The following is a 24559-nucleotide window of genomic DNA, read 5'->3' on the forward strand; positions in this document are numbered from 1 at the left end:
GGTGTGGCCCTGTGATGATGTGACCCAGCAGGGAGGGGGAAGTGTTGACCTGGGAATGTGCCCTGGGGATGGGAGACCTGAGAGCCTGCCACCTGAGCCAGGAGGGGGAGGGGGAGGTGACACCTCTGCCCAGGAATGTGGAGGGAGGCTGCAGCAGGGAACCTGCTGTGGGGGTTTAATTTCAGTTTGGGGCTGGGTGCAGGAACGCAGGGAACCCTAGGGCTGGGGTCTAAGCTCCCCGCTCCCCCAGAAGGACTTGACTGAGGGGTCCAGGGTGTACCCACAAGCTCTGTTTTGGACTGTGTTCCTGTTGTCCAATAAACCTTCTGTTTTACTGGCTGGCTGAGAGTCTCAGTGAATCCCAGGAAGAGGGGTGCAGGGCCTGGACTCCCCCACACTCCAGGACAGGCCCCTTAACTCTCTCTCCCAATTCTTTGAAATGAAGGGCATATTCACACATCTGTTTGAATGAGGCTTTAACTCCGCCCTTAACAAGGTTTTACCCAGCTCCTCCAGCCTCCATCGCCCTTGTTACATTTTCAGACAAGCCCCTTTGTGCTTTCTCCTGTGCTGCCCCTCATACTTGGGAGGAGCACCCCATAAACATCTGCAAAAGTACCTCATTATCCTACCTCAACCCCCCGAAAACTCCCCTTTGCCACGGAGCTTACAGGAAGCTGGAGGGTGGCTTGGCTGCTGGTGTGCTCAGATCACTGCCTGCCAGGCTGACAATGTCGGCTCAGGGTTTCCTCGTGCTCCCCCCGGGTCGCTCTGTACTCAACTGTTGTCTCTTGTCTTATCCTTCCATGTAAGCTCTTTGGGGCAGGGACTGTCCTTTTGTTCTGTATTTGTAAACCATCGTGGACAGTGGGGGTCTGGTCCATACCTGGGGCTCCTAGGTGCTATGGGAATACAGATCCTAGGCATTCATCATCATACTAGCTATCATCTTCTTAGAGGGGTCACCCTGCATTTTGGGGCCTTGCAGAGGACGTGGATCTTTGCCCTTCTCAGAAGAATGCGTCCGTTAACCTCCCAACAGCGGGGCAGACGATAACGTGACCGGTGTTCCTCCATCTCCAGTGTGGGTCTGGGAGCCTATTTGTGGGGAGACGGCTGCTCCGCCGCTCAGTGAGAGGGGAGGTCTCCTCTGTGCAGCGAGGGGAAGGCTGTCTAGGTTTCTCCAGCAGGTGGCACAGATGCATTTCTCTCACCTATTTGTAACGAGGCTTCTGTGCATCCCCACAGACTCTCCGTTTTATTGCAGTATTTCCCAGCCCTGTCGCTCCTGCAGTGCTGGACCAGGCAGGACTACAAATGCAGTTGGGATTTCTCTCTTCTTCCTCCCATCCTCCCGCTCAGGAGCTGCTCAAGACCCAAACAAACTGATGGCAAGAAATGGGAGCTAGAGAAGGAGCATCTTCTTGCAGCTGGTGAGTTAGAGCTGTCCCTTACCTCCATCCTCTGTCCCAATACACAGCGAAGCCAAGCTGCGGTTCTCTATGCTGCAGGGCTGGCCAGGAAGCGGTCAGCAGGAACTGATTTAGTTGGGATAGCAAAGTTCACCAAGAGTCAGTGATGGGGAAACCAGAACACAACATTACATGTAATCTGCAGGTTACTAGCCAGTGGTACCCAGTCAGGATGGAGAGCTCTGCTTAATGCACCCCATGTTCCGTTCAGCCGCTTGTCCGTCTGGAGGCTCACAGGCAGCGCTGGTGCTGTCTCTCCCTTTCTTTCACAGCACCAAAGGCCTGGCAGTACACATGCAGTCAGGGAGCATGCTCACAGGGAGCTGGCTGCTGCGAAGGGGACAGCAAGTGTTAGGAGCATCTCAGCAAGGGGCTGCGTGTGCTCTGGTGGGTGGAATCTGGGTGGACACCACATGTCACAGCCAAGATTTTAAAGTGACTTGGGGGATCCAAATTGAGATTTTTAAAAGGGCCTGATTTTCAGAGAGAGGGTGCTCAGCGCTGTATAAAACCAGGCCTTGAGTTGGGCACCCAAACCCCGAGGCACAGATCATCGATCTTGGCCGGTACCTGGGTTAGACCTCCACACCACATCTGACGTGCGACTCAGTCAGCCTAGCATAGTGAGACCGGCAGATGGGAGAGGCAGTCTGGGACGCAGCAGGGGAACATGCTGATGTAGAGTGGGGAGGAAATGGGAAGTTTGATTTACATTGGGCTGGCAGGGAAGTGATAGGGAAGAAGGAGAGATTTGGGGCCAGCAGCCCTAGGGAGAACTTGCTACTGCTAGATGAATAAATTATATTTCTCCTAAGCGAGTTTAGATTCTCCTGGATACTGGAAACTGCTTCCTTCTCCGTTCTAGCCCTCTAACATGGGTGGCATTGCAGCACTTCCCACAGGTGGCTTTGGATCGCTGTGGAGGCTTTCGCAAAAAGAAAAGGAGTACTTGTGGCACCTTAGAGACTAACCAATTTATTTGAGCATAAGCTTTCGTGAGCTACACGATGCACTTTACACAGATGCATACTGTGGAAAGTGATCACTTTAGATAAGCTATTACCAGCAGGAGAATGGGGTGGGAGGAGGTATTGTTTCATGCTTTTTGTGTGTATATAATAAGATCTTCTATACTTTCCACAGTATGCATCCGATGAAGTGAGCTGTAGCTCACGAAAGCTTATGCTCAAATAAATTGGTTAGTCCCTAAGGTGCCACAAGTACTCCTTTTCTTTTTGCGAATACAGACTAACACGGCTGTTACTCTGAAACCTGTGGAGGCTTTGAGCTTCTGGTGCTATCAGCCTCGTCTATTAATGAGCACAACAACGAATGACTTTGTGGTGTTGTGCCAGGGCCAGCCCTAGGCCCAGACAACTGCCCAGTGCCCAGTGCTCTGAAGGCACCTGCAGAGCTGCACGGACGCTGTGACTTGGGGTCCAGCCTAATTTCCCTTCTCCAGGATCTGGGAGAAGATTCCCCCTTCAAGCAGCTGGACAGGATGGAGAGGAGAATGGCTTCACTGGGCAACTCAGGACACTGCCTCAAACAGCCAGGCCAGCCTGTATCCCTGAACACATAGGGCTCCAGGCTGTTGACTGCTGGGACAGCCATCCTCCTGGCACCTGTGATACGGGGCAGAGGCTTTCATGTGGAAAGCCAGATGCTGGAGACACAGTCACACCGGTTTATTTATTCATGTATGGAGTGATGATCTCATAACACCAGAATGACCCTTTGCCCTGCCACAGCACTTGCCATCCATGGAGCCCAGCCTGCCTCACTAACGTTAACCAGGGCAGCCTCCTAGTTCGCCGTGTGGGAGGCCATATTCCACAGCGGCAGAGGGCGGGGGACAGAGGGGAAAGTGACTGGCTTAGGGCTGAGCTGGGAACTCAGGTCTCCTGACTCCCAGTCTTGTGGCTTAACCACAGGGTCAGCCTCCCTCAAGAGGACGTGTTTTTTTCCCTTAATCAGTGACCCAACCTCCCAGGTCCTTCTCTGAGGGCTGTGTGGCTCCCACTGGCTCAGTGCCCTTCGTAGCAGGTCTTTCTCACCTCCCAGTCACCACCGTGCTTTGCAGAGCTCACTCGCTCGCAAGCAAACCTCAAGATGACAAATGAACAGACACTGCTCTTTGAAAAGGAGACTTGCTCTTTAAATATTCCCTATTTGACCCTTATTAAAGCTGCTACAGTACACACCGGTGATGGGCCAGACTCCTGCAGCTGGGACACTGCAGTGTGCTGGGCTGGTACTGTAGAATATGGTGCAGCTCTCAGAGGTTGCTGGCCTGGCCTAAGTGGCAGAGTCCAGCACTGCGACCTACGAATGCCTGAGCTTTAGTTCTGGCTCTAGGCTTGGGTAAGTCATTTCCCCTCTCTGTGCCTCAGTTTGCTGCTCTGTGTAATGGGGCTGATGACACTTACAGACCTGCCCCTTTGGGGCTATGCTAGGAGGGTTGCTTGTCAGTTTAATGGCTGGCAATGAGCTCTGTGGTTGTGAAGGACTGGCCAGGAAGAGCTGACTGTATACTTTTTACAGAGATACTTTTTCTTCAGACTCCCATTTATTAGGAATGGCAAATTAAGCTACACCAAACAACATCCACCTTTCCCATTGGGCTCCTGCCACAGCACTGCCCTCCCTTCCCCCAGGGAGCGCTGCCTCCCCCACAGCCAGTGTGCCCCAGCTGGCTCCCCTTAAAAGCAGACTCTGCAGCCAGCCCAGCTGCTAAATCAGTTCCTGCAGGTGGAGCCTGTGGAAGGAGCAGTGCTGGGGGGAAGGTAAGCATGCAGTCCCTTTGCTGCAGGGTGTTGAGGGCCTGTGGGGTTGCCAGCAGGAAGACTTAAGGGGTGATTAGAGGATGCAATCCCCAATGTGGGGGCTTGGAGCCCTGGTGGGGATTATCCCTCTGGAGCCTTTTTCCAAGGGTCCTGCCTTCCTCCTCCTGCTAATACTCAAGGATGGCAAACAGCCTTAGCGCTTTCTGTTCCCCTGAGACCCTTACAGGCCTTGGCTACGTGGGCTGGAACCTCCCTATCACACACATCTGTGGCCCCCCTCTCAGAAGTGTATGGTGTTATCTGTATAATGCCTTGCCCCCCAACAAATGGGGAAAATCCCCAAAGGAATACATGGCGTCCCTCATGCCTGAATTCCCCCTTCCAATGCACTCCCTGAGCGCAGGGCTATCTCCTTTCCCCAGTGCCCCTTTGGAACAGCGCCCACGGCCCTGCAAAGCTGGCGTGTCTTTGAGCCCATGGCATGCTGTGACGAGGCAGGACCTTGCTGTGTAATGGCCGAGATCCTCGCCCATGTGCCATCCAGCTTGTGTCCGCCTGGCTTCGGCGATTGATCGGGGGCTTCCTGGGCTGGTCTCGCTGCCCCTCGTGCCGCGCTATGGGTAGGATGGTGGCTGTGGGGACCAGGGCCATTCAGGCCAGGCTGTGGCAAGGCTGGATTCCAGGCAGCAGCAGCCGGACTCCGTGAGGCCCAGGCGTTAGACTAGCTGCTGGTCATGCTCCGTGGGAAAGAAAACTCCTGCCATGTTCGCCGGGGACTGCCGCGCTGAGCCCTGTGCTGGTGGGTGGGGGGAAGGAGACGTGTGTCTCGGGGTGAAGGGTGGCCTTGCCTGCTCTGACTGGGCACCAGGCTTCCCTCTGAGCGTGGCTGGGAGGTGAGGCCAGGGGAAGAGGGGCACAGTGGCCGGGGGGCCCAGGCGCGGTGCCTGTCGAGCAGCCCCAGCCTCCAAGCGTGTTTGGCGGCGTGACAGACGTGCGCCGACCAGGGCGTGACGTGGCTCTACTGAGCTGCACTGCTGGGGGGGCGTCCGCTGTGGGTGGAGCCGGCGGTGTGTGCCCTGTTCCCCCCTGGGGCTGGGTGTGGGGGGCACCTTCTTGGGGTGTCTCCCCCAGAGCATAGTGGGCTGGGTGGGGAGAGAGCCCTGGTGTGGGGGAGGGGGTCTCCTGCAGGGGTTTGGGAGGTGGGGGTCTCTTGTGGGGAGAGAGCCCCCCTGCATGGGAGGGGTGTGTGTGTGTGTGTGTGTGTGGGGGGGGTCTCTTGCGGGGGGGGGGGGAGAGAGGCCCCCTGCATGGGAGGTGGGGGAGGGCTGCCACACCAGATGGGGGAGGGGCGTGTCGGGGGCGGGGCCTGACGCTGCCACGCCCCGAGAGGATGGGGGCTCCCCTCCCCCGCAGGTGTGACCAGATCCCGCCCTCGGTCAGTCGCGGGGGGGCGGGGCTGCTCTTAGCTCAGGCGCATGCGCATGGCAGTGTTTTGGTGCCTCGGCACCAACGGCCGGGCCGAACTGGCGGGGTCACGTGAGGGGGCGGGCGGGGCGAGGAGTCCCCGCCCCTCGCGCAGGTGGGGGCGGGGCCTGGCTGTCCCGGAAGGGGCCGGAGCAGCAGCGTCCCGGCCGCCGAGCGGGAGGGGGCAGGTACGGCCGCCGCCGGGGTGCGGGTGGGGGTGGGGGCGGGGGCGCCGCGGGGCCGGGCTCCTTCGCCCCGTGCGGCCGCGGCTGTCGTGGGGCCCCGCGACCCGTCAGGGGCGGGATGGAACCCAGGCGTCCGGGCTCCCAGCGGCCCCCCCTCCCGCTCTGCCCACTAGACCCCACTCCCCTCCCAGAGCCCGGGAGAGAACCCAGGCGTCCGGGCTCCCAGCGCCCCCCCCTCCCGCTCTGCCTACTAGACCCCACTCCCCTCCCAGAGCCCGGGAGAGAACCCAGGTGTCCGGGCTCCCAGGGGCCCCCCTCCCGCTCTACCCACTAGACCCCACTCCCCTCCCAGAGCCTGGGAGAGAACCCAGGTGTCCGGGCTCCCAGCGGCCCCCCTCCCGCTCTACCCACTAGACCCCACTCCCCTCCCAGAGCCGGGGATGGAACCCAGGCGTCCGGGCTCCCAGCGGCCCCCCCCTCCCGCTCTGCCCACTAGAGCCTTCTCCTCTCTCTGAGCCAGGATGGAACCCAGGCGTCCGGGCTCCCAGGGCGCCGCCCCCACTACTCTACTCACTAGACCCCCCCCCACTCTCCTACCACAGCCGGGGAGAGAACCCAGGCATCCGGGCTCCCAGGGCTCCCCTGCTCTACCCACTAGACCCCACACCCCTCCCAGAGCTGGGGAGAGAACCCAGACGTCCGGGCTCCCTGCTGCCTTCCTTGTTCCAGCAGCCTGTGACCTGCTGTCTCCTCCCGGCCCTGGGGAGCAGTGCCAGGCTCGCTTGTCATCACTAAGCGTCCTGGCTCTGGGATGGGGCTTTTGGGAATGTCCCCAGCACTTCAGCTCCTGGGCTGTGGTCCTAGTTTGGGGTCTGGGGCTTTTGCCTCAGAGAAATGGCGATGTGTTGCAGGACTGGGCTAGAGAGAACCTGGATCGGTTCACACACGTGCACCGAACAGGGAGCAAGAGCAAAACTTACTGGGGGGGGGGGGGGGATTCTGTGCTGGATGTTTGTGGCTTCTGTCTTGCGGGGCTTTCCTCTCCCACAGGCTGTCCTTAAAGCTCTGCTTCAGCAGGGCAGCAGCACATCCCATGGGCTGGGCTCCTTTCATTGTTCCTAGCTCAGTGACCCCCGTATGGGACTGCTGAGTGCTTTATGCAATCTCCACCTTACAGGAAACTGGCCACTGGATGTGCTTGCTTGCTGTGGGAAGGCTGACCGGGAATGATCTTCCTTTGCCGTTCAGTAGCTTATCGCTGTTGTTAATGGGGTCGTTAGCCAGTTGCATCTTTAAAAAATGCTGATTCATGATAGGAAACAGTTTTCATAAGTAGCTTATCCTGAAATAAATCCTCAGGAGATCACCTCTCCATACCACGCTGCTGCTGGTGAGTGCTTATTGCTGCTCCTGTGAATGGCATTGTAGCTGTCTGTAGGAGTAGCTTCCCTAGTTGACATCTGTCTACTCCCAGCTATGTGGCTTACTCGCACTGTAAGCTCTTCAGTGCTGGGTCAGGGTCTGCATCTGTTCGGGCCTGTATTAGTGATTGCCACTCCAGTCAGGTGGCTGTAAGGTCTGGCCTCTGACAGTCTGGCTGATAGCTAGATGGGAAGGCTGGTTTAGCCTCAGTTATTTGTACTGAACCGGTTACTTGTCCTATGGCTAGCTGCGTTGCATGCAACTTTGGAAATGACAAAGCTTCTCCGGGTCCATGCTGCTAGTCTAGTTCTTGTTTGCGTGCACTTCAGGAGGCGTTGGGAGCACTGGTCTGTTTCTTCTCTCTCACCTGCATCTCTGTCGCCTGTGAATCTGCAGTTTTCTCTTGATACAGAACTGAAATCCCAGCACCAGAGATGTAGCTTTGTCCAGCTGTCTGAGCCTTGTAACTATGCACAGCTGCCCTCTGGCTTGCAGGTTGGCCAGACCCAATCTGGTGCACTGAGTTTCCAAGGCTTTAACACCATGGCTTCAGGCTGGGCTGGACTTTCTCTGTTAATGTTCCATTTTTCTTAAGGCTCGATGGCTCTTGCATGAGTACCAGCTTTGTGCTGTATCAGGAGTATCTGGATTCATCCCTCCTGCAGGGACCCTGCAGCACTGTGCTCCCTTTAGACCCATTCCTCTGCCTTCACCAGCATGGGTTGCAGTGGCCAGATTCCTACCTCCTGAGCAGTGTCTAGTCTGATGACACTCGGGAAACAGGTGAATGAGTGCTGGCTACAGCTCCGGTGCTCTGCTTAGTGGGGTGCACTGTTACTAGAGGCAGATGGAGGAGCCACTCTTGTGAATTAGTTGGTTAGTGAACTGAGCAGAGGGCCAGGTGCTCCAGCTCTGCCACAGACTTGCTGTGATAAATTGGGGCAAGTCACTGCCCCTCTTGGCCACATCTTAAAACAGGCCTAATAACTGGGGACTGTGAGGACTAATAGGTCATGTGTAAACCAAATGCAAAGGCCCTTGTGTGATTTGATTATTCTGATGATGTGACCCATTAACGGATGTAAAACACCCACTTGTGGGGAGTAGGAGTTTGCTTGATGTTTCAAAATGCCAAAATAGATAGTGAATGTTAAACTTCCACTTCCTAAACACAAGTGAGATTGTGGACTCTCCCTTGTGCTGCTGTTTCCTTCTTGACCAGATTATCTGCATTGAGATGAGCATCACTATACAGAGGTGGGGAGAGGAATCAGTTCTTTAACATGTGCTGGGGTAGGAGAGAAGCTGAGTGTTCTGCTCACTAGAGGTAAACCTGGTCAGACAAATTTGGTGGTGGTAGAGAAATAGCAAGCCAATGGCTGAGGGAACTGGGGTTATTTAGTCTGCAAAAGAGAAGAGTGAGGGGGGGGATTTGATAGCAGCCTTCAACTACCTGAAGGGGGGTTCCAAAGCAGATGGAGCTCGGCTGTTCTCAGTGGTGGCAGATGACAGAACCAGGAGCAATGGTCTCAAGTTGCAGTGGGGGAGGTCTAGGTTGGATATTCAGAAACACTATTTCACTAGGAGGGTGGTGAAGCACTGGAATGCGTTACCTAGGGAGGTGGTGGAATCTCCTTCCTTAGAGGTTTTTAAGGCCCTGCTTGACAAAGCCCTGGCTGGGATGATTTAGTTGGCGTTGGTCCTGCTTTGAGCAGGGGATTGGACTAGATGACCTCCTGAGGTCTCTTCCAACCCTGATGTTCTATTGATTCTATGTTTTTGAAACTCTGACAGTTCCTTAATGGTTAAGGAGGCTTCAGAGTGAGCATGGCTGGTATTCTGTTCTGACCTAGTTGAAGAGAAGGGATCAAAGCTACAATATGTATTTTTAGAAACAATCATGTATGCTTTGGCACCTACATGTGTATATATACACCCTGCTACTTTATACTTTGTACAAAGGCAAGCCTGGACTTTGATTCTCCACTCTTATGTATCTTAAACTTGTTTTAAGCACTGCTGTTGCCACTTACTGTATACAAGCAGGGCAAAGCCGTTCTATTTAAAGGCAGAGATCCGGAAAACTTCCCCTGAACAGGGGCCTCTGGGTGCTCTGGACTGCTGATATCTGTCACTTCCATCCTCATGGTCCCTTCTGAGGCAGGTCACTTAAATGAGTACAGCCTAGGCCTTTCTGAAGTAGTCATGCTTTTTGCAGCCATACTGGCTGATAGTATGATAGTGGACAGGCTTGTTATCGCTGGCCAAAAAAGAAATGTGGGGACTCTGGAAATCAAGGCATATAAGCAGTTCTGGATGGGAACACACAGTACTGAATGTTGTAGGTAAATAAATGCATATCAAGTCTGTTGTAAGTCATGTTGTGAAATGTCTGTCTTTGCAGGCCTAGAAGAAGGAAGAAGCTGTAGGGAACAGTACTTCACATGCTCTCCCTCTGGCCTCGCCCTCTCAAGGCTTTTCATTTGGAACTATGATGGCATTGGAGCGTGCATTGATTACCCACCATCAGGAAACTGCCAGAGGTTCAGAAACCTGGAGAGATCAGGCAGCTGGAGATTGTTAGCTGCCCACAAGAAACTGAAGAGACTGATGTCTTATTTCCCTGTGGCTGGACTAGTATCCTATGCTTCATGGTGTGAAACGCTCCTGACTTACAAACCTCTAGTCCAAGAGACTCTTAAAACAGAAACTGCTCTCTAGAGGAGCAAAGACAGACCATAAAAATAGGTTCCCCAGGAGCTTCCCTGTTTGAGAAGGAGCAAGAAGTTTCAAATTACTCTCTGTGGGCAGGAAAGGTCAAAACGAGGAGCATGACGGAGTTGCGGGTGAAAAGTAAGTGCCGGGTTACTCCAGCCGCTCTGCTTTGTGGAAGTCAGGCTAAGAAACCTGGATTGAATTGGGTAGATACCTACACAAAAATGGGCACTTCCAATAAGGGTATTGTACAGTTCAGGTGACACGCTCCCTGTTAGCTGGCAGGACTCCTTGTTTGTGTTGCTGACAGTGACTATCTTCTGAGAGGGGAGGGGAAATTCATCTTTTCAGGGACTTTGTAGTAAAGGGACATAGAGTAATGGAGAGAAGCAAAGGCAATTCCAATGATGTTGGGTTGTTCTGAGCTCTGCTAGTGTGAACACCTTAGCAAGGAAGAGCAGGGCTGAATAACATATCGCCAGTTTGCTCAAATATCTCGCTGCATCTAAAATCAGATAATTGGGCAACTCATGCATGCACCCTGTGTAGGAGGTAATAGCTATATTCCAGGCTATCAAACACTGGTGTTGATTTTGTTTAGCTCAAGGTATGGCTCTCTTGCTTGGGAATCTGAGGCTGTTCTGAAGTGTAACTCCTGTCCTTACTATATACTGGTCCTCTTTCATCCCCCCCATGCTCAAACTGTCCCCCTTGCTCCAAGAACTGCTACCAGGATACATGGCAGCCACCCTGCTGAGGGCTGTTTCATGGCCCACTCTCCTATAGTAAAAAGAAAAGGAGTACTTGTGGCACCTTAGAGACTAACCAATTTATCTGAGCATAAGCTTTCGTGAGCTACAGCTCACTTCATCGGATCCCCTATAGTAACCTCTCACTCTTCCAGAGCCAGGAGATCCATGGCACTTCCTTTAGCTTTTAAATCAGAGCTAATGTTCCAGGTGGGGATGGTATTGAGCATCTCAATACCAAACTGCAACAGTGGGGAAAGATTACAAAGGAGAGAGGGGTGTGGGGTCTCTGGTGGTGGAGGGGAGGCTCAGAGTAAGGAGCAGCAGCAGAGGGAATCAGCCCAGCTCTTTGTGGACAATGAGTTTGAGCAGGATAGCAAAAGAATGGCTGGACCCACAACTATAATTGGCCCATAAGTGGACTGGCCAAGACCATCCACTGCAGTATAATTGAAATCAAGTTTCTAACTACAATGGGTATCCAGAGCCCCCTGCTCGTGGTGGCAGCTGTCTTGCTGCAAAATGACCTTTGTTGTGACACCAGCATTAATTTTGTGCTCTTATGTGTTTTCACCTTGAATCATTTCCCTCCCTTCCCTCTTCTGGCTTGCTACTGGAAGCCCTATAAACTAAGATCTCATCTAGCCTGTCCCTTGGAGGTCAGGGCAGGATTGTTCCTTGTAGTAGGAGTCTGTACCTTGTCCAGTCTCGTTTTAAATGGCCCATCTGATGGCCCTTCCACCACTTCCCTAGGGAGACTATTCCACAGTCTAATCTGCATGTTAGGAAGCATTTCCGAATGGGACTAAACTTGACTGTCTGGGCTCCCTTGAGAGCCCATTGGCACTGTATCATAATTGTCTGTGGTCTCGCGAGTGACTTGCAAGAGAGATAGCATCAAACTAATATATTGCTCATGGCACTAAGTTAGTTTTTTGATAGCCTCTGGAGAAGTGTGTACACCTGGCAGGGCTGAGTGGAGGTGGCAAGTCTCCTCTGCACTTAACTCTCTTCTATTAGAAATGAATCTTTGGCCTTCTCTATATTGCAAACTGCACCAATTTAACTAAAATCAGTTATTAAATGTCAGAAATTGTGAACACCTTTTTTTAGGTGGATGCAAACATGGCTTGGTTTGATCGACTGAAGTCAGTGGAGAAGTGACTTGCTGATTTACTTAAACTCTGATATTTGTGTAGTTTAAAAAAAAAAACAGTTTAAGACTTCTCTTGTGGAAAAAAGAACAGGAAGACTTGTGGCACCTTAGACTAACAAATTTGGAAAATTACAAGTTGGAAAAAGTGCAACTTGTAATATAACCAAGTCCTTACCTGCTCCTTTCGAAATCCTGATCTCCACCTGGAATGTTTCTAACAGCATAATGTACCATTATGTTAATAGCCACTCATGTGGGTTATTCACAACAGGTCTGTCTTGTTGGGTGCATGTTGCTTTGATCCCGCAGTAGACAAGTGCCTGGTGCTGGCATGCTAGAACCAGGAGGTGTAAAGCTGTCGGATGTGGGGGAATAACTGCTTTGACTTGCATTGGGATCTGCATATTTTCAACAGTCCTTGTTCTTGGGATGCACAAACAAACATTCCTTAGACTCTCTTCAGATAGTAGGAACACAGTCCTCTCTGATACTTGTGTTAAGGAGGTTATCCCTACAGTGGCTTTCAGGGAGTCTCATTTATTTCAGTGCCTTTTGTCTTTTAGGGACTCCCATGTATTTCCATGCCTTAACACAAGGCATAATAAGCCTGTCCCTGATGGCCCTACCTGGCCTCACCCTGGGTGTAAATAGGGTATGACGCCCATGTGCTCTCTGGCTGACATTCCTGTCCTGAGAATCCTGTTCTAACCTCAAGGAACACAGTCTAAGAGGGGAGGAGCCAGAGGACTAATTCCCCTCTGAAGAGGAAAATGTGATCCTGACAATTGGCTAGTGACTCTAGACAAACATGTGAAAACAGAATCTTTCAGCATCAAAAAGAGGAAGCCAAGAGTTGTGGTAGATGGCAACTCTCCTTTAAATGATTCAACATTGCCATCTACCTGTGCGCACAGCTGCTCCTGCTATAGATTCTGACTACAGCCAGAGTGACTGCTTCACAACATCAAATAAAAATCTTTAGCATTATAAGCACACATGCTGTGCTCTTTAATTGTGTGTAATTATATACAACATGGGTGTCTGATGGGAGTGCAGGATAATGAAAGGTCTAGAATTAAAGCAGTTGATAAAGATCTAGAGTTCCTGGAACATTCAAGCTAGCTTGGACTGAAAATTTCTGTAGGACCATAAGAGTGTTACGATAAACAGCAGTATATTGAGTTAATGAGGTCTGGCTCTGTTTAACTTGACAGCCTTGTTGGCTATCACAGAATCATAGGACTGGAAGGGACCTTGAGAGGAGACAAATGATTCCTAAAATTGAGTGACTGAAGACTGAGCTGTTACAGTCACCTGAGAAGGGGGAAAAACAACATGCACATTCCTACCTCTTTCTCAGCTCTCACAGTGAGGGGACATGTGTTCCCTCTGCCTCATGGCAATAGATGGAGTGGGGCATCTGATCTACTTCAGTGGGACATAGACACGGGCTGTAGCAAAGCTCAGGGAGAGGGCTGTATGCTTGCTGTGATTATGCAATACAATGTGCTAACAATAAAATCCAGTAATATGGAGCTGCATAGACAATCTGTAAACTTGTCCACAAAAGTGGTTAAAGGAGAGCTGGCGCCTAAAACCAATTTAAAAGCCTCCTGGCAAAGGTCCTCACAAGAAGTATCAAAGAAATGAAGTCATTGTGTGGTGAGCATTTAAGTGCTGATGTGGGCTAGAAACTGGCCAAGACACAGAAAGGCTGGATCGCCTGCTTGGTTACTTCTCCCACAACATGGTTGTACTTTACCCATCTGTAAGAGACCGTATGAGAGTGAAATTCCCTGACATTGATCATAAAGCCACCACCATATCCTCTTCAATCACACAGACCTCTGCTCTGGTGCCAGTAAATAACCCCATCTGAGCTTGGCTGGGCTGGTGGCCACCTATGACTAGTTAGGGGAACAGATCTGTCTGCACTGTTACCTTGTTACCCCTCTGCCGCACTTGTCTCTCTCTCCTGTTGCATCTTATCACCACATGAGCTGCTGAAGTCTCCAGCCCAGGCACGGTCTGCTTCATGCTTGCAAAATGCTGAGTATGGTGGGGCTCTGATCCCTGGCTAGGGCCATGTAGGCCCTGCATTGCTAGATGCAGTGCTGCAGATAAATGGCAGGAGTCTAACAGTCCATCCCTGGGTGTTTAGTATTGAGCAGGGTACAGGAGTGGACCATGAGGTAGTGTAAACCTGCAGATGTTGTTGGTTATGGTGGTTAATTAATTAGGTCTAGAGAAACTTGAGGGAGTTGGCAAGGCACATTCTTGGATGGCAAGGGTAGCTCACTGCTGGAACGGCTTGCCAAGGGGAGTGGTAGATTGTCAGGCTCGTGACACTTTCAATTACAGATTGGCTGTTTGCTCTAAAACAGGGGTGGGCAAACTTTTTGGCCCAAGGGCCACATCAGGGTGTGAAACTGTATGGAGGGCCAGGTAGGGAAGGCTGTGCCCCCCAAACAGCCTGGCCTCTGCCCCCTATTTGCCCCCTCCCACTTCCTGTCCACTGACTGTCCCCCTGCGAACACCTGACTCATACAACCCCCCCTGCTCCTTGTCCCCTGACTGCCCCGACCTATCCACACCCCTGCCCCCTAACAGGCCCCTCAGGACTCCCACACCCTATCCAACCCCCCCCCCCCCCGACCACCCAGAACCTCCACCCCATCCAACTGCTCACTGCCCCCGGGGACCCCCTACCCACCCCCCACCGTGCATGCGTGCTGCTCCCTGCCCCCCACTGTGCCGCTCAGAGCGGCAGGAGCTTGCAGCCCCGCTGCCTGCGCGGGAGGGGGAACGGTGGGGGAGGGGCCGGGGGCGAGCCTCCCGGGCCAGGAGCTCAGGGGCAGGACAGTCCCACGGGCCGGATGTGGCCTGCAGGCCGTAGTTTGCTCACCTCTGCTCTAAAAGATGTTCTAGTCTAGCTCAACCAGAAACCATGGGCTTGATAGAAGAATTACTGGGTGGAGTTTGATGGCCTCTTAGGTAGGATACTAGAGGCTAGTGGATCTCAAACTCTGAGTCAGGACCCCAGGGTGAGTCTCGACCCCAGGGTGGGGTCACCAGGGCTGGCATTAGACGTACTGGGGCCCAGGGCGTTGGCCCTTGGTGGTGGGGCTCAGGTTACAGGCCCCCGGGCTCAGCCTGAAGCCCTTGAGCTTTGGCCTCCCCACCCAGGGCACTGGAGCTCAAGCGGGCTCAGGCTTCAGTCCCCCCTCCTGGGACCATGTAGTAATTTGTGTTGTAAAAAGCGGATTGTGGTGCAGTGAAGTTTGAGAACCCCTGGACTAGATGATCACGATAGTCCCTTCTGGTCTTAATCTGTGACCCAAAGCTAGGCATGAGGGGTGCCCGGGGGCCGATAGAATTCAGTGTTGATAGAGGGAAGGCAATGCGTGCTGGGAGGAATACTCTGAACAAGTAGTACACGCTGCTGGGTTCGACCAGAACAATTTCCACTCTGGAGAAAGAGCAGCCTGCCCTAGTGGCTGTCCACTTGGCACAAGGCCAGCAGGATAGCGTGCCTAGTTAGAGAGTCTGACCACCAGGGTGGTGGCGTTTTTCCAAATCTGGTAGCTACCAGTTTGCTCCTTGTATTTCACTAACCCAGCGTCCTTGGTCCACCTGCACAGAGCCGTCTAAGTCAAACTATAGGATGTCCTCCCTTCCCAGCCCTCGCTGCTTGTGCCCCGGTCCCAAGTCCTCAGGGCCCGGATTGCCCTCCTGCTGTGCAGCCCCAGCGCCGCTGGGATGTGCTGTTGGGCTACAGAGAAGACGGACGGTGGTTTCGTCATCAACTGAGGGTAGAGCAAAAACGCCTCTGCTGGCTCCAAGCAGAAGGGCCTGGGGTTCCGACCTACACCTTCCGCTGGGCGGCACAAAGATCCTCCCTAGACTCCCTGTTGTCCTGGTGTATTTTGAGCACCTCTTTTCAGTTATCTTGAGGTAGCCCATAGGCATCTTCTCAAACAGGCTTCGTATGGCTGATTCAATGTTTAAAAGAGTGTGGCCAGTAGTTTGCCATGCCGTGGAAGAGGGAATGTTACCTGGTTCTCTGCAGTGAGCAAACTTTGTGTGGTTTCTGTTATCCTAGTCTAGCCCTATCTGATTCACACTGACTTGCTCTGGGAGCAGGATCCAGATAATCTGCTTTATAGTCTTGCGTGCTAAACTTGACAAAGCTTCTATATGCAAAACTGAGTATGGGGCAGACTCGCTAATCTGGAGACAGCTGATGCAAGACCAAGAAGCTAGAAAAATGCCTCCTTTTTAGAAACCAGGGGACATGTAGGTAATAGAGACTGAGTCAAGGCAAAATGCCTCATGTATTAGCTCTCTGAGAGGCAAGCAAGAGAAGCTGACAGTCAAGGTTGGACCTGGCCAGCTGATGGGTATTAAATATCTGAGTTTGAGCTTCAGTGAGTCATATTTTGTACCTCTGCGTGAATTGCACTCTGGACAGTGATTAAAGAGAACTACATAATAGGCCCCCATGTAACTGTAAACGGAGCTTTGAGTGGGTGAGTTTCTAGTGGGATCCCCCAGGGATCAGTTCTTGGCCCAAGGCTACTTAACTTCTTTTCATCAGTGACCTGGAAGAAAACAAAATAGTCACTGGTAAAGATTGCTGATATGGCACACATTGTGGGAGTGGTAAATGAAGAAGCCAGGTCACTGATACAACCTGATGTGGATCGCTTGGTAAGCTGGGCACAAGCAAACAATATGCATTTGAATATGGCTAAATGTAACCACCTAAGAACAGAGATTGCAGGCCATGCTTACAGGATGGGGCTTTCTGTCCTGGGAAGCAGTGACTCTGAAAAAGATTTGGTGCGGATGGTAGGTAATCAGTTTAACTTGAGTTCCCATTGTGATGCTATGGCCAGAAGGACTAACGCAATCTTGAGATTCCCCTGTTTGTCCATCCCAAGTAGGAGTAGAGGTTATTTTACTGTGTATTTGGCACTGTTGTGACCACTCCTGGAGTACTGTGTCCAGTTCTGGCATCAACAATTCAAGAAGGATGTTGATAAACTGGAGAGGGCTCAGAGAAGAGCCATGAGAATAAGCTTTGTAAAAATGTTCAAAAGTGCTAGATTGACTCCTATGAGTCTATTTAGCTTAAAGAAGAGCAGGTCAAGGGTGATGTGATCAGTCTGTAAATACCTACATGGGGAACAAGTATTTGATATTCTAGCGGAGAAAGGTCTAACACAATCCAATGACTAGAAGTTGAAGCTAGACAAATTAGTCTGGATTTTTAACAATGAGAGTAATTAACCATTAGAACTTCTTCTGTAATCTTCCGTTCTGCCCACCCTGGTGTCTACAGATTTAATTCCATAGACATTCCTATCGACTGGCTTTAAAGCTTAGCAGCCATCCTTCCTGGTCTGTGACTGAGCTGCTGGCTTCATGCAGGATGCTTGCAGGGAGGCTGCTGCTGTACATCTGATCTCATTAACATCACTGACCTTTCAAAGCCTTTGCCAATGAATAATCTTTGGATTAATTCAGTCTGATGAGAAATACACTGCTTCTCCTCAAACTACAGTTAACCTCTTTGGTGCTGAACGTCTGCATGCTTCTGGTGCTGTGTGCCAGTGCTGGGGGAATGCTGGTCACAAGCCATAAAGGTAGTAACAAGTGTACCTTCTTGGCTGAAGTAGGAATCTCTAGCTGGTGCCCTCTCCCTGAGCCCAATCTTCAGACCATCCTTGAGATGGGGCCTGAGGAGCCCTAATGGGACCTTCTGCTGTAAATAACTCTTTATAAAATGCCCTCTAGGTGGTGGATTTCTGCTCTCCAAAGCAGGGTGCTGCAACCTACCTTTCGGCTCCTGAACTGGCTAGTTTGGCATGTTGGTCCCAGGTCTGTTGCCCCTGCGGCCATGGATGTCCTATTCTTGCCAGCTGCCAGAGCATTGACTTGGACTCCTTTCACTTCCAGACAGGGCTAATCAAAGGGGATGTCAGCAGGTTAAGAAGACTTGAGCATCACAGAAGTTTAGGGACAGAAAAGTCCTCGATCCCCTCAGCTCATCCCTTGAGAGCCAGTGTAGGTTTCTTTCCTGAGAGCTTCTTGTGCAGCCTGATTCTAAGCTCCTCCAGTGCTGCAGATGGCTCAACCCTTACAGCCTTGGGAGCTAAAGCTAAGCAGCCTGATAGCGAAGTCCATATTGAGAAGGGGATTCTCTGAAGGATTTTGCAGCGGGAACTCACAAATGGTATCTGAAAATTGGAGAGGGTTCCGAGAAGGGCTATGGAACCAATTCCAGGTCTACGAAACCTGTTTTGCAAAGAGACTTGGTGTTTGATCCATTAAGGCTCTGTCTACACTGAGGGCTGCATGTGGAAGACGGCCAGTGCATGTGTTGCCACATGCCTTGGTGAAAGGCAGAGGCTGCCTAAAAATAGCAGCGTAGGTGTGGGAGACCCTGCTTGGGTGTGTCAAGAGCCCGCCCTGTAGGATGTGTATGCTGGGGGTTTGAGTGTGTCGGGCACTTTGCTCATCTAAGCTGTGCTGTTCGTACCCGTGCAGTGTCTGTACTCTGCACTCAGCTGTAACCACATACGTAGCCTTCTCAAAAAGCAAAGTTAAACTAAGAGGTGACTGACTGAGGAGCCAGCTGTGTTGAAAGCTGCCTTAGGACAAAATAGGAGCTGAGAGCTCTCTAATTGGAGAGAATGTAGGTCACTGAACCACCAGGAGAAGTGGAGCCTCAGCACTGGATAAAGGGGGCTTAACTGGGAACTGTCAGAACATATATGGGGATGCTGGGGGAACTGTTTTTCTGGACCCTGCTCAGGTGAGGGAGGGGTCAGGTGTGTGGTTTTTTAGAAGGGGTGGAGGTGAGCGATTCACCCCAGACGAGTTGAAGGTTGGGAGGCAGGTGCTGTGGCAGGGATGTTCCATCAGAGCCATGGCCTCTTGTGGACCAGAGGAAAGGAAAGCTGGGAGTCCTGGCTTGCCATTTGCTCATGGGAGAACAGACGTGTCTGTGGTAGGGGCAGCAGTGGCTCTTCCCTCTCTTCTAGGAAGAGATTCCTGTGTTGGTGTTGGAAAGCGTGTTTCATGCTTAGTGTATTTTTCTCAGAACTTGCCGTAACACTGATGGATGCCACTACTGATAAGGACCCATTAGTCCAAGAACAGATCTACAATGCTCTGTGCTACTTGGGAGAGAGCGAGCCTGAAGAGATCCTAAACTCCTGTGATGAATATCTGCGGCAGCATGAAAAGGTATGGCTTTGCTCTCTGCCTTTAGGGCCGGGATGCAGAAAGAATCCCGTCCATCTGCAGTACTGATCAGGAGATTTGTCAGTAACCTGAGCGGACGGCTGGGAGGAGTGCAGGAGCAATGTCTAAAGGGATATGGGTTACTATCATTGGGACTCTAAAAAGTCTCTGTCAAAGCTGCTCCCAAGAGTCTATTCAAGAAACAAACTGGTCTAAGAGGTGCTAACAGAGAGGTAAGGACTGTCGTGTATCAGAAACAGGCAGAGAAGAGTAGGACTAGTCAGCTTTTCAGCATGGCCAAAGCTAACCGGGGGTGCCCCCAAGGCTCTCTGCTGAGGCCAATGTGTGCACTGCAGACCCCTCCTATAGGCTGAAACCGTTCAAAGGGTGGTGAGCGCTTTGTTCGGGTGGAGATCTAACTGATGGTCTGACTTGCATTTAGCGTTGGGACTCATGTGTGGCTCTGTTTTCCTCAGATGGCTTATCCCCACCGTACAATAATCCTGAAGGCAATGGAAGCGGTCGTGAAGAATAACATTGCTTATCTGGACAAAAGCACGGCCAAAATCGTTATCTTTCTGGCATCCAATGAAATGACCAAGTCAAAGGTATGAGCAGGAAGCTGTAGCTAGTTCTGTTACAGTAACTCCTCACTTAACGTCATCCCGGTTAACTTGTTCCATTGCTAATCAGTTACAGAACATGCTCGTTTAAAGTTGCACGATGCTCCCTTATAACATTGTTTGGCAGCCACCTGCTTTGTTCACTGCTGGCAGAAAGAGCAGCCCTTTGGAGCTAGCTGGTGGGGGCTTGGAACCAGGGTGGACCGGCAGCCCCCCATCAGCTCCCCGCTCCCCTAAGTTCCCTAAAACAACGAGGAATCCGGTGGCACCTTAAAGACTAACAGATTTATTTGGGCATAAGCTTTCGTGGGTAAAAAAAAAACCCACTTCAGGTGCATGGAGTGAAAATTGCAGATACGAGCATAAATATACTGGCACAAGAAGAGAAGAGAGTTAACTTACAAGTGGAGAACCAGTGCTGACAAGCCCACTCCCTCCCTCCATTCGTGCTGCCTTGTAGCATGTGAGGCTACATTAACCACTTGAGGGCTCAGCAGAGTGCTAGTTCATCATTCAGCAGTAAGGCATTCCCTGGGAAATATCCCACCCTCTTCCACGCTCTGACTCCTCCACCTCAACCAGGCTTCACAATCATCATTGCTGTGTACAGTATTAAATAGTTTGTTTAAAACTTTGTGTGTGTAATATATATATAAAAAATCTTTTGTCTGTCAAAAAAAATTTCCCTGGAACCTAACCCCCCCCCCTTACATTTAATTCTTATGGGGAAATTGGATTCGCTTAACATCGTTTCGCTTACAGTAGCATTTTTCAAGATCAGAACTACAACATTAAGCGAGGAGTTACTGTACTTTTTATCTATCTGGCTCGTTCCATGATGCTTCCCACCATTTCTCCTCCTATATTGTCTCCTTACCGTATCCATTTCTGATCTGGAGTTAGGAGCTGCAAGGGTTCTGACCCATTCCTCGTTCTTTCCCCTCTCTCCTCCCTGCGTCATGTCGGTTGCTGCCACTCCCCTTCTGGATGTGGTGGGCCTGTCTCTCTCCTTTGGCATCCCTTTAGCCTTGCTTAAGTGACCACAGCTGAGTGGCAGAAGGGGCTCTAGGTGCTCAGGAAAAACCTGGGATTGTCGGTCTTCTAGTCTTGCACAGACTTACATATCTGGGTAGATGTTTAGTTTTGTGTGTGTAAATCTTAATTGGCTTGTTTGTATGCACACTGTAATGAGCATGACAGGCAGCTGCTATTCCAGGGGGTGTCATGTAAATGCCCAGGTAGGCATGCATTCTGCCTGGGGACTGACTTTTTTTCCAGTGCCCTCCTCCCCCCAAATCTGCCATTTTTCTGTATATGTGGTCTGTCCTGCAAACTTTGAGTTGACCAGGCAGCATGGGAAAGTGCATATGCTCTCCTTGGATAATAGGAACTGTCGTGCGGAAAACATCTTGCAGGGGTGATCTGTAACTGTTTGTTTAATGTTGTCTTGTTCTGTTTGACGTAGGAAATCATTTATGACTGGCAGCAAGCAGCAAGCAATGTCCTGGTTGCTGCGGGGAGGCGTTTTATCAACAAAGTGATGGAGGAGGTGCTGACCAAATTTCAGCCGGGGATCCTGCCTCATTATTTCATCATGCAGACTTTCGCAAACCTCTCTGTGTCAAACGGTAGGTTATCTGCCCTATCTGCAGCTAACCTTTTTGTTAGGAAGAGGACAACTGGAGACGCATGTGATTCCATGGGCTGGGGGTAAACGTGGAGATACCGCTTGTTTGTGGGAAGAGTTGTTCTGAGAGCACTTCAGCTGGTATAGTCCCGGGATAAACTATGCCACCTCCATGGTGTGGTGAACTTCTGCAAAGAAGTTCAATGCAGCTGGCATACTTCCTATTTAAAAAAAAAAAAAAAAAAAAAACTACCACACTGGATTTCACTCAAAACTGGGTTTTGTACAGCCAGAGGGTTTGGAAAGTCTGTGCTAGGAAGAGGCACTGCAGGTTCAACCCTCTAATCCGAAGGGGGAAATATTTACTTTGTTTGCTATACAGTGCTTACCGTGCCTCTCCTGCCTCCAGATGGGCTGAGGAGACCATGCCTGGAGCCCATGGTGGAAGAGGTGTTGCTTTCCAGAACTTGTCCTGCCTGGCTGTTTGTTTTAGTCCATGGTGGCTGAAAGCCAGGCCCTTGGTAAATTAAAGTAGTAGTGATAAATGGCTCCATGTCTAGTTGGCAGCCGGTGTCAAGTGGAGTGCCCCAGGGGTCGGTCCTGGGGCCGGTTTTGTTCAATATCTTCATAAATGATCTGGAGGATGGTGTGGATTGCACTCAGCAAATTTGCAGATGATACTAAACTGGGAGGAGTGGTAGATACGCTGGAGGGGAGGGATAGGATACAGAAGGACCTAGACAAATTGGAGGATTGGGCCAAAAGAAATCTGATGAGGTTCAATAAGGATAAGTGCAGGGTCCTGCACTTAGGAAGGAAGAATCCAATGCACCGCTACAGACTAGGGACCGAATGGCTAGGCAGCAGTTCTGCGGAAAAGGACCTAGGGGTGACAGTGGACGAGAAGCTGGATATGAGTCAACAGTGTGCCCTTGTTGCCAAGAAGGCCAATGGCATTTTGGGATGTATAAGTAGGGGCATAGCCAGCAGATCGAGGGATGTGATCGTTCCCCTCTATTCGACACTGGTGAGGCCTCATCTGGAGTACTGTGTCCAGTTTTGGGCCCCACACTACAAGAAGGATGTGGATAAATTGGAGAGAGTCCAGCGAAGGGCAACAAAAATGATTAGGGGTCTAGAGCACATGACTTATGAGGAGAGGCTGAGGGAGCTGGGGTTGTTTAGTCTGCAGAAGAGAAGAATGAGGGGGGATTTGATAGCTGCTTTCAACTACCTGAAAGGGGGTTCCAAAGAGGATGGCTCTAGACTGTTCTCAATGGTAGCAGATGACAGAACGAGGAGTAATGGTCTCAAGTTGCAATGGGGGAGGTTTAGATTGGATATTAGGAAAAACTTTTTCACTAAGAGGGTGGTGAAACACTGGAATGCGTTACCTAGGGAGGTGGTAGAATCTCCTTCCTTAGAGGTTTTTAAGGTCAGGCTTGACAAAGCCCTGGCTGGGATGATTTAACTGGGAATTGGTCCTGCTTCGAGCAGGGGGTTGGACTAGATGACCTTCTGGGGTCCCTTCCAACCCTGATATTCTATGATTCTAAAGGACAGACAGCCCCATTTTGAGAAGTCAAGGCTGCTGCACGAGGATTCCGATTGAATGGAGCTGGAGGCAGACATTGCACCAGCTTTTTGTGGGTCTGCCGTGCAGCAGTTTGGGGTGTGGTCCAGGGTGTCCTTGAAAGTTAGGGATTCTCCAGTTCTTGCTGGAGCACAGAAGCTAAGTCACTAGCTCAGTGTGGCTGGAGCGAGAGCCTGGGAGTCCGATCTGGGTTCTACTTCTGATTCTGCCACTGACCTGCTGTGACCCTGGGCAGGACACGTAACAGCTTTGCCTTCAGTTTTCCCCCTCTGTGTCCTGGAGCTTTACTTGACCAAGAAGAAGTACGGCCACACATGGCGCCAGTGAGACTATGCAAGTACTTGGAAGTGCCCTGTACGCTGTCTCTAATTCTGGTGGTCAGGCACAGCTGCTCCTCTTCTGAAACCGAAGAATTGGATGACCCTTTTCTGCCTCTGGGAATCTCTCCGACCCCCTTTTTGGGCCTCTGTCTAGTGCTCGGAGCACTGAGCTTTCACTGAGTAGCAGGTAGCCACCTTCCACACTCAGCATCCATATCGTGCAAATCCAGGTTAATGTGTGGAATTCACAAGTGAAACTAAATCATGATGTGCGCTCTTACGACCCGTCACTGCTTGTGGGCAAAGTAGTCATGAAAGTCGAGCAGTGTCTATTAGTATTGTGCTGCTGTCTCCAGCCATTCCTTACAGGCTACCTGGTGATCAGCTAGAAACAGTATCTCTAGGGCAGGGCATCACTAGTGGAGAGGGCAGACCTAGACTCAGAAATGTGGGGCTGGAAGGGATCTTGAGAGGTCGTCTAGTCCAGTCCCCTGCGCTGAGACAGGACCAAGTAAACCGAGACCATCCCGACAGGTGTTTGTCCAGCCTGTTCTTAACCTCCAGCAATGGGGATCCCACAACCTTCCTTAGACTAGTCTAGAGCTTAACTCCCCCTAGAGTTAGATATTAAAAGCTTTCTAACCTGAATCGCCCTTACTGTAGATTAAGCCCAATACTACTTCCCACCACCACTGGACATGGAGAACAGTTGTTCTGTCCTCCTTTTTAGAACAGCCCTTAGCACATACAGCTGAGGGGGCACTGGATAAGTCGTCTTTTCCCAACACTAAACTTATCAAGTTTTTAAACCTTTCCTCCTAGGTCAGGTTTTCTAAACCTTTTATCATTTTTGTTGCTCTCCTCTGGATTTTCCAGTTTGCCCACATCTTTCCTAAAGTGTGGGACCCAGAACTGGACACAGTCCTCCAGCTGAGACCTCCCCAGTACTGAGTAGAGTGGGACAGTGACCTCTTATCTTACATAGACGCTCCTGTTAATACATCCCCGAATATTAATGTGATGCAATAGCAAGAAAGGCTTGACTCCTAGTCAGTTTGTGATCCACTATAACCCCCATGTTTCCCTTTTCAGCAGTGTTACCACCTAGCCAGTTATTCCCCATTTTATAGCTATGCATTTGATTTCCCCACCCCCACCTTCCTAAATGTAGTACTTTGCACTTGTCTTTATTGAA

At 51.1% G+C, this 24559-nt stretch overlaps 1 protein-coding gene across 3 annotated transcripts in view; it reads left to right on the forward strand.

Annotated features, from left to right (window-relative positions):
• The first annotated feature begins 1289 nt into the window (after positions 1–1289).
• Positions 1290–24559, forward strand: part of MROH1 (maestro heat like repeat family member 1) — a 111027-nt gene continuing 87757 nt past the window's right edge. For 2 of the 3 annotated variants that reach the window (XM_074943657.1, XM_074943659.1), the window contains exons 1-5: positions 5819–5910; positions 9734–10182; positions 19058–19203; positions 19677–19808; positions 21289–21451. In XM_074943657.1, the coding sequence (XP_074799758.1) occupies positions 10161–10182; positions 19058–19203; positions 19677–19808; positions 21289–21451 (463 nt within the window). In that variant the 5' untranslated portion in view covers positions 5819–5910; positions 9734–10160. Of the gene's footprint in view, positions 1434–5818; positions 5911–9733; positions 10183–19057; positions 19204–19676; positions 19809–21288; positions 21452–24559 lie in introns of those variants that run through there. The other variant, XM_074943658.1, reaches the window with a different exon arrangement.

Source organism: Natator depressus, chromosome 2 (genome assembly GCF_965152275.1).
Source record: "Natator depressus isolate rNatDep1 chromosome 2, rNatDep2.hap1, whole genome shotgun sequence".
Lineage (NCBI taxonomy): Eukaryota > Metazoa > Chordata > Testudines > Cheloniidae > Natator > Natator depressus.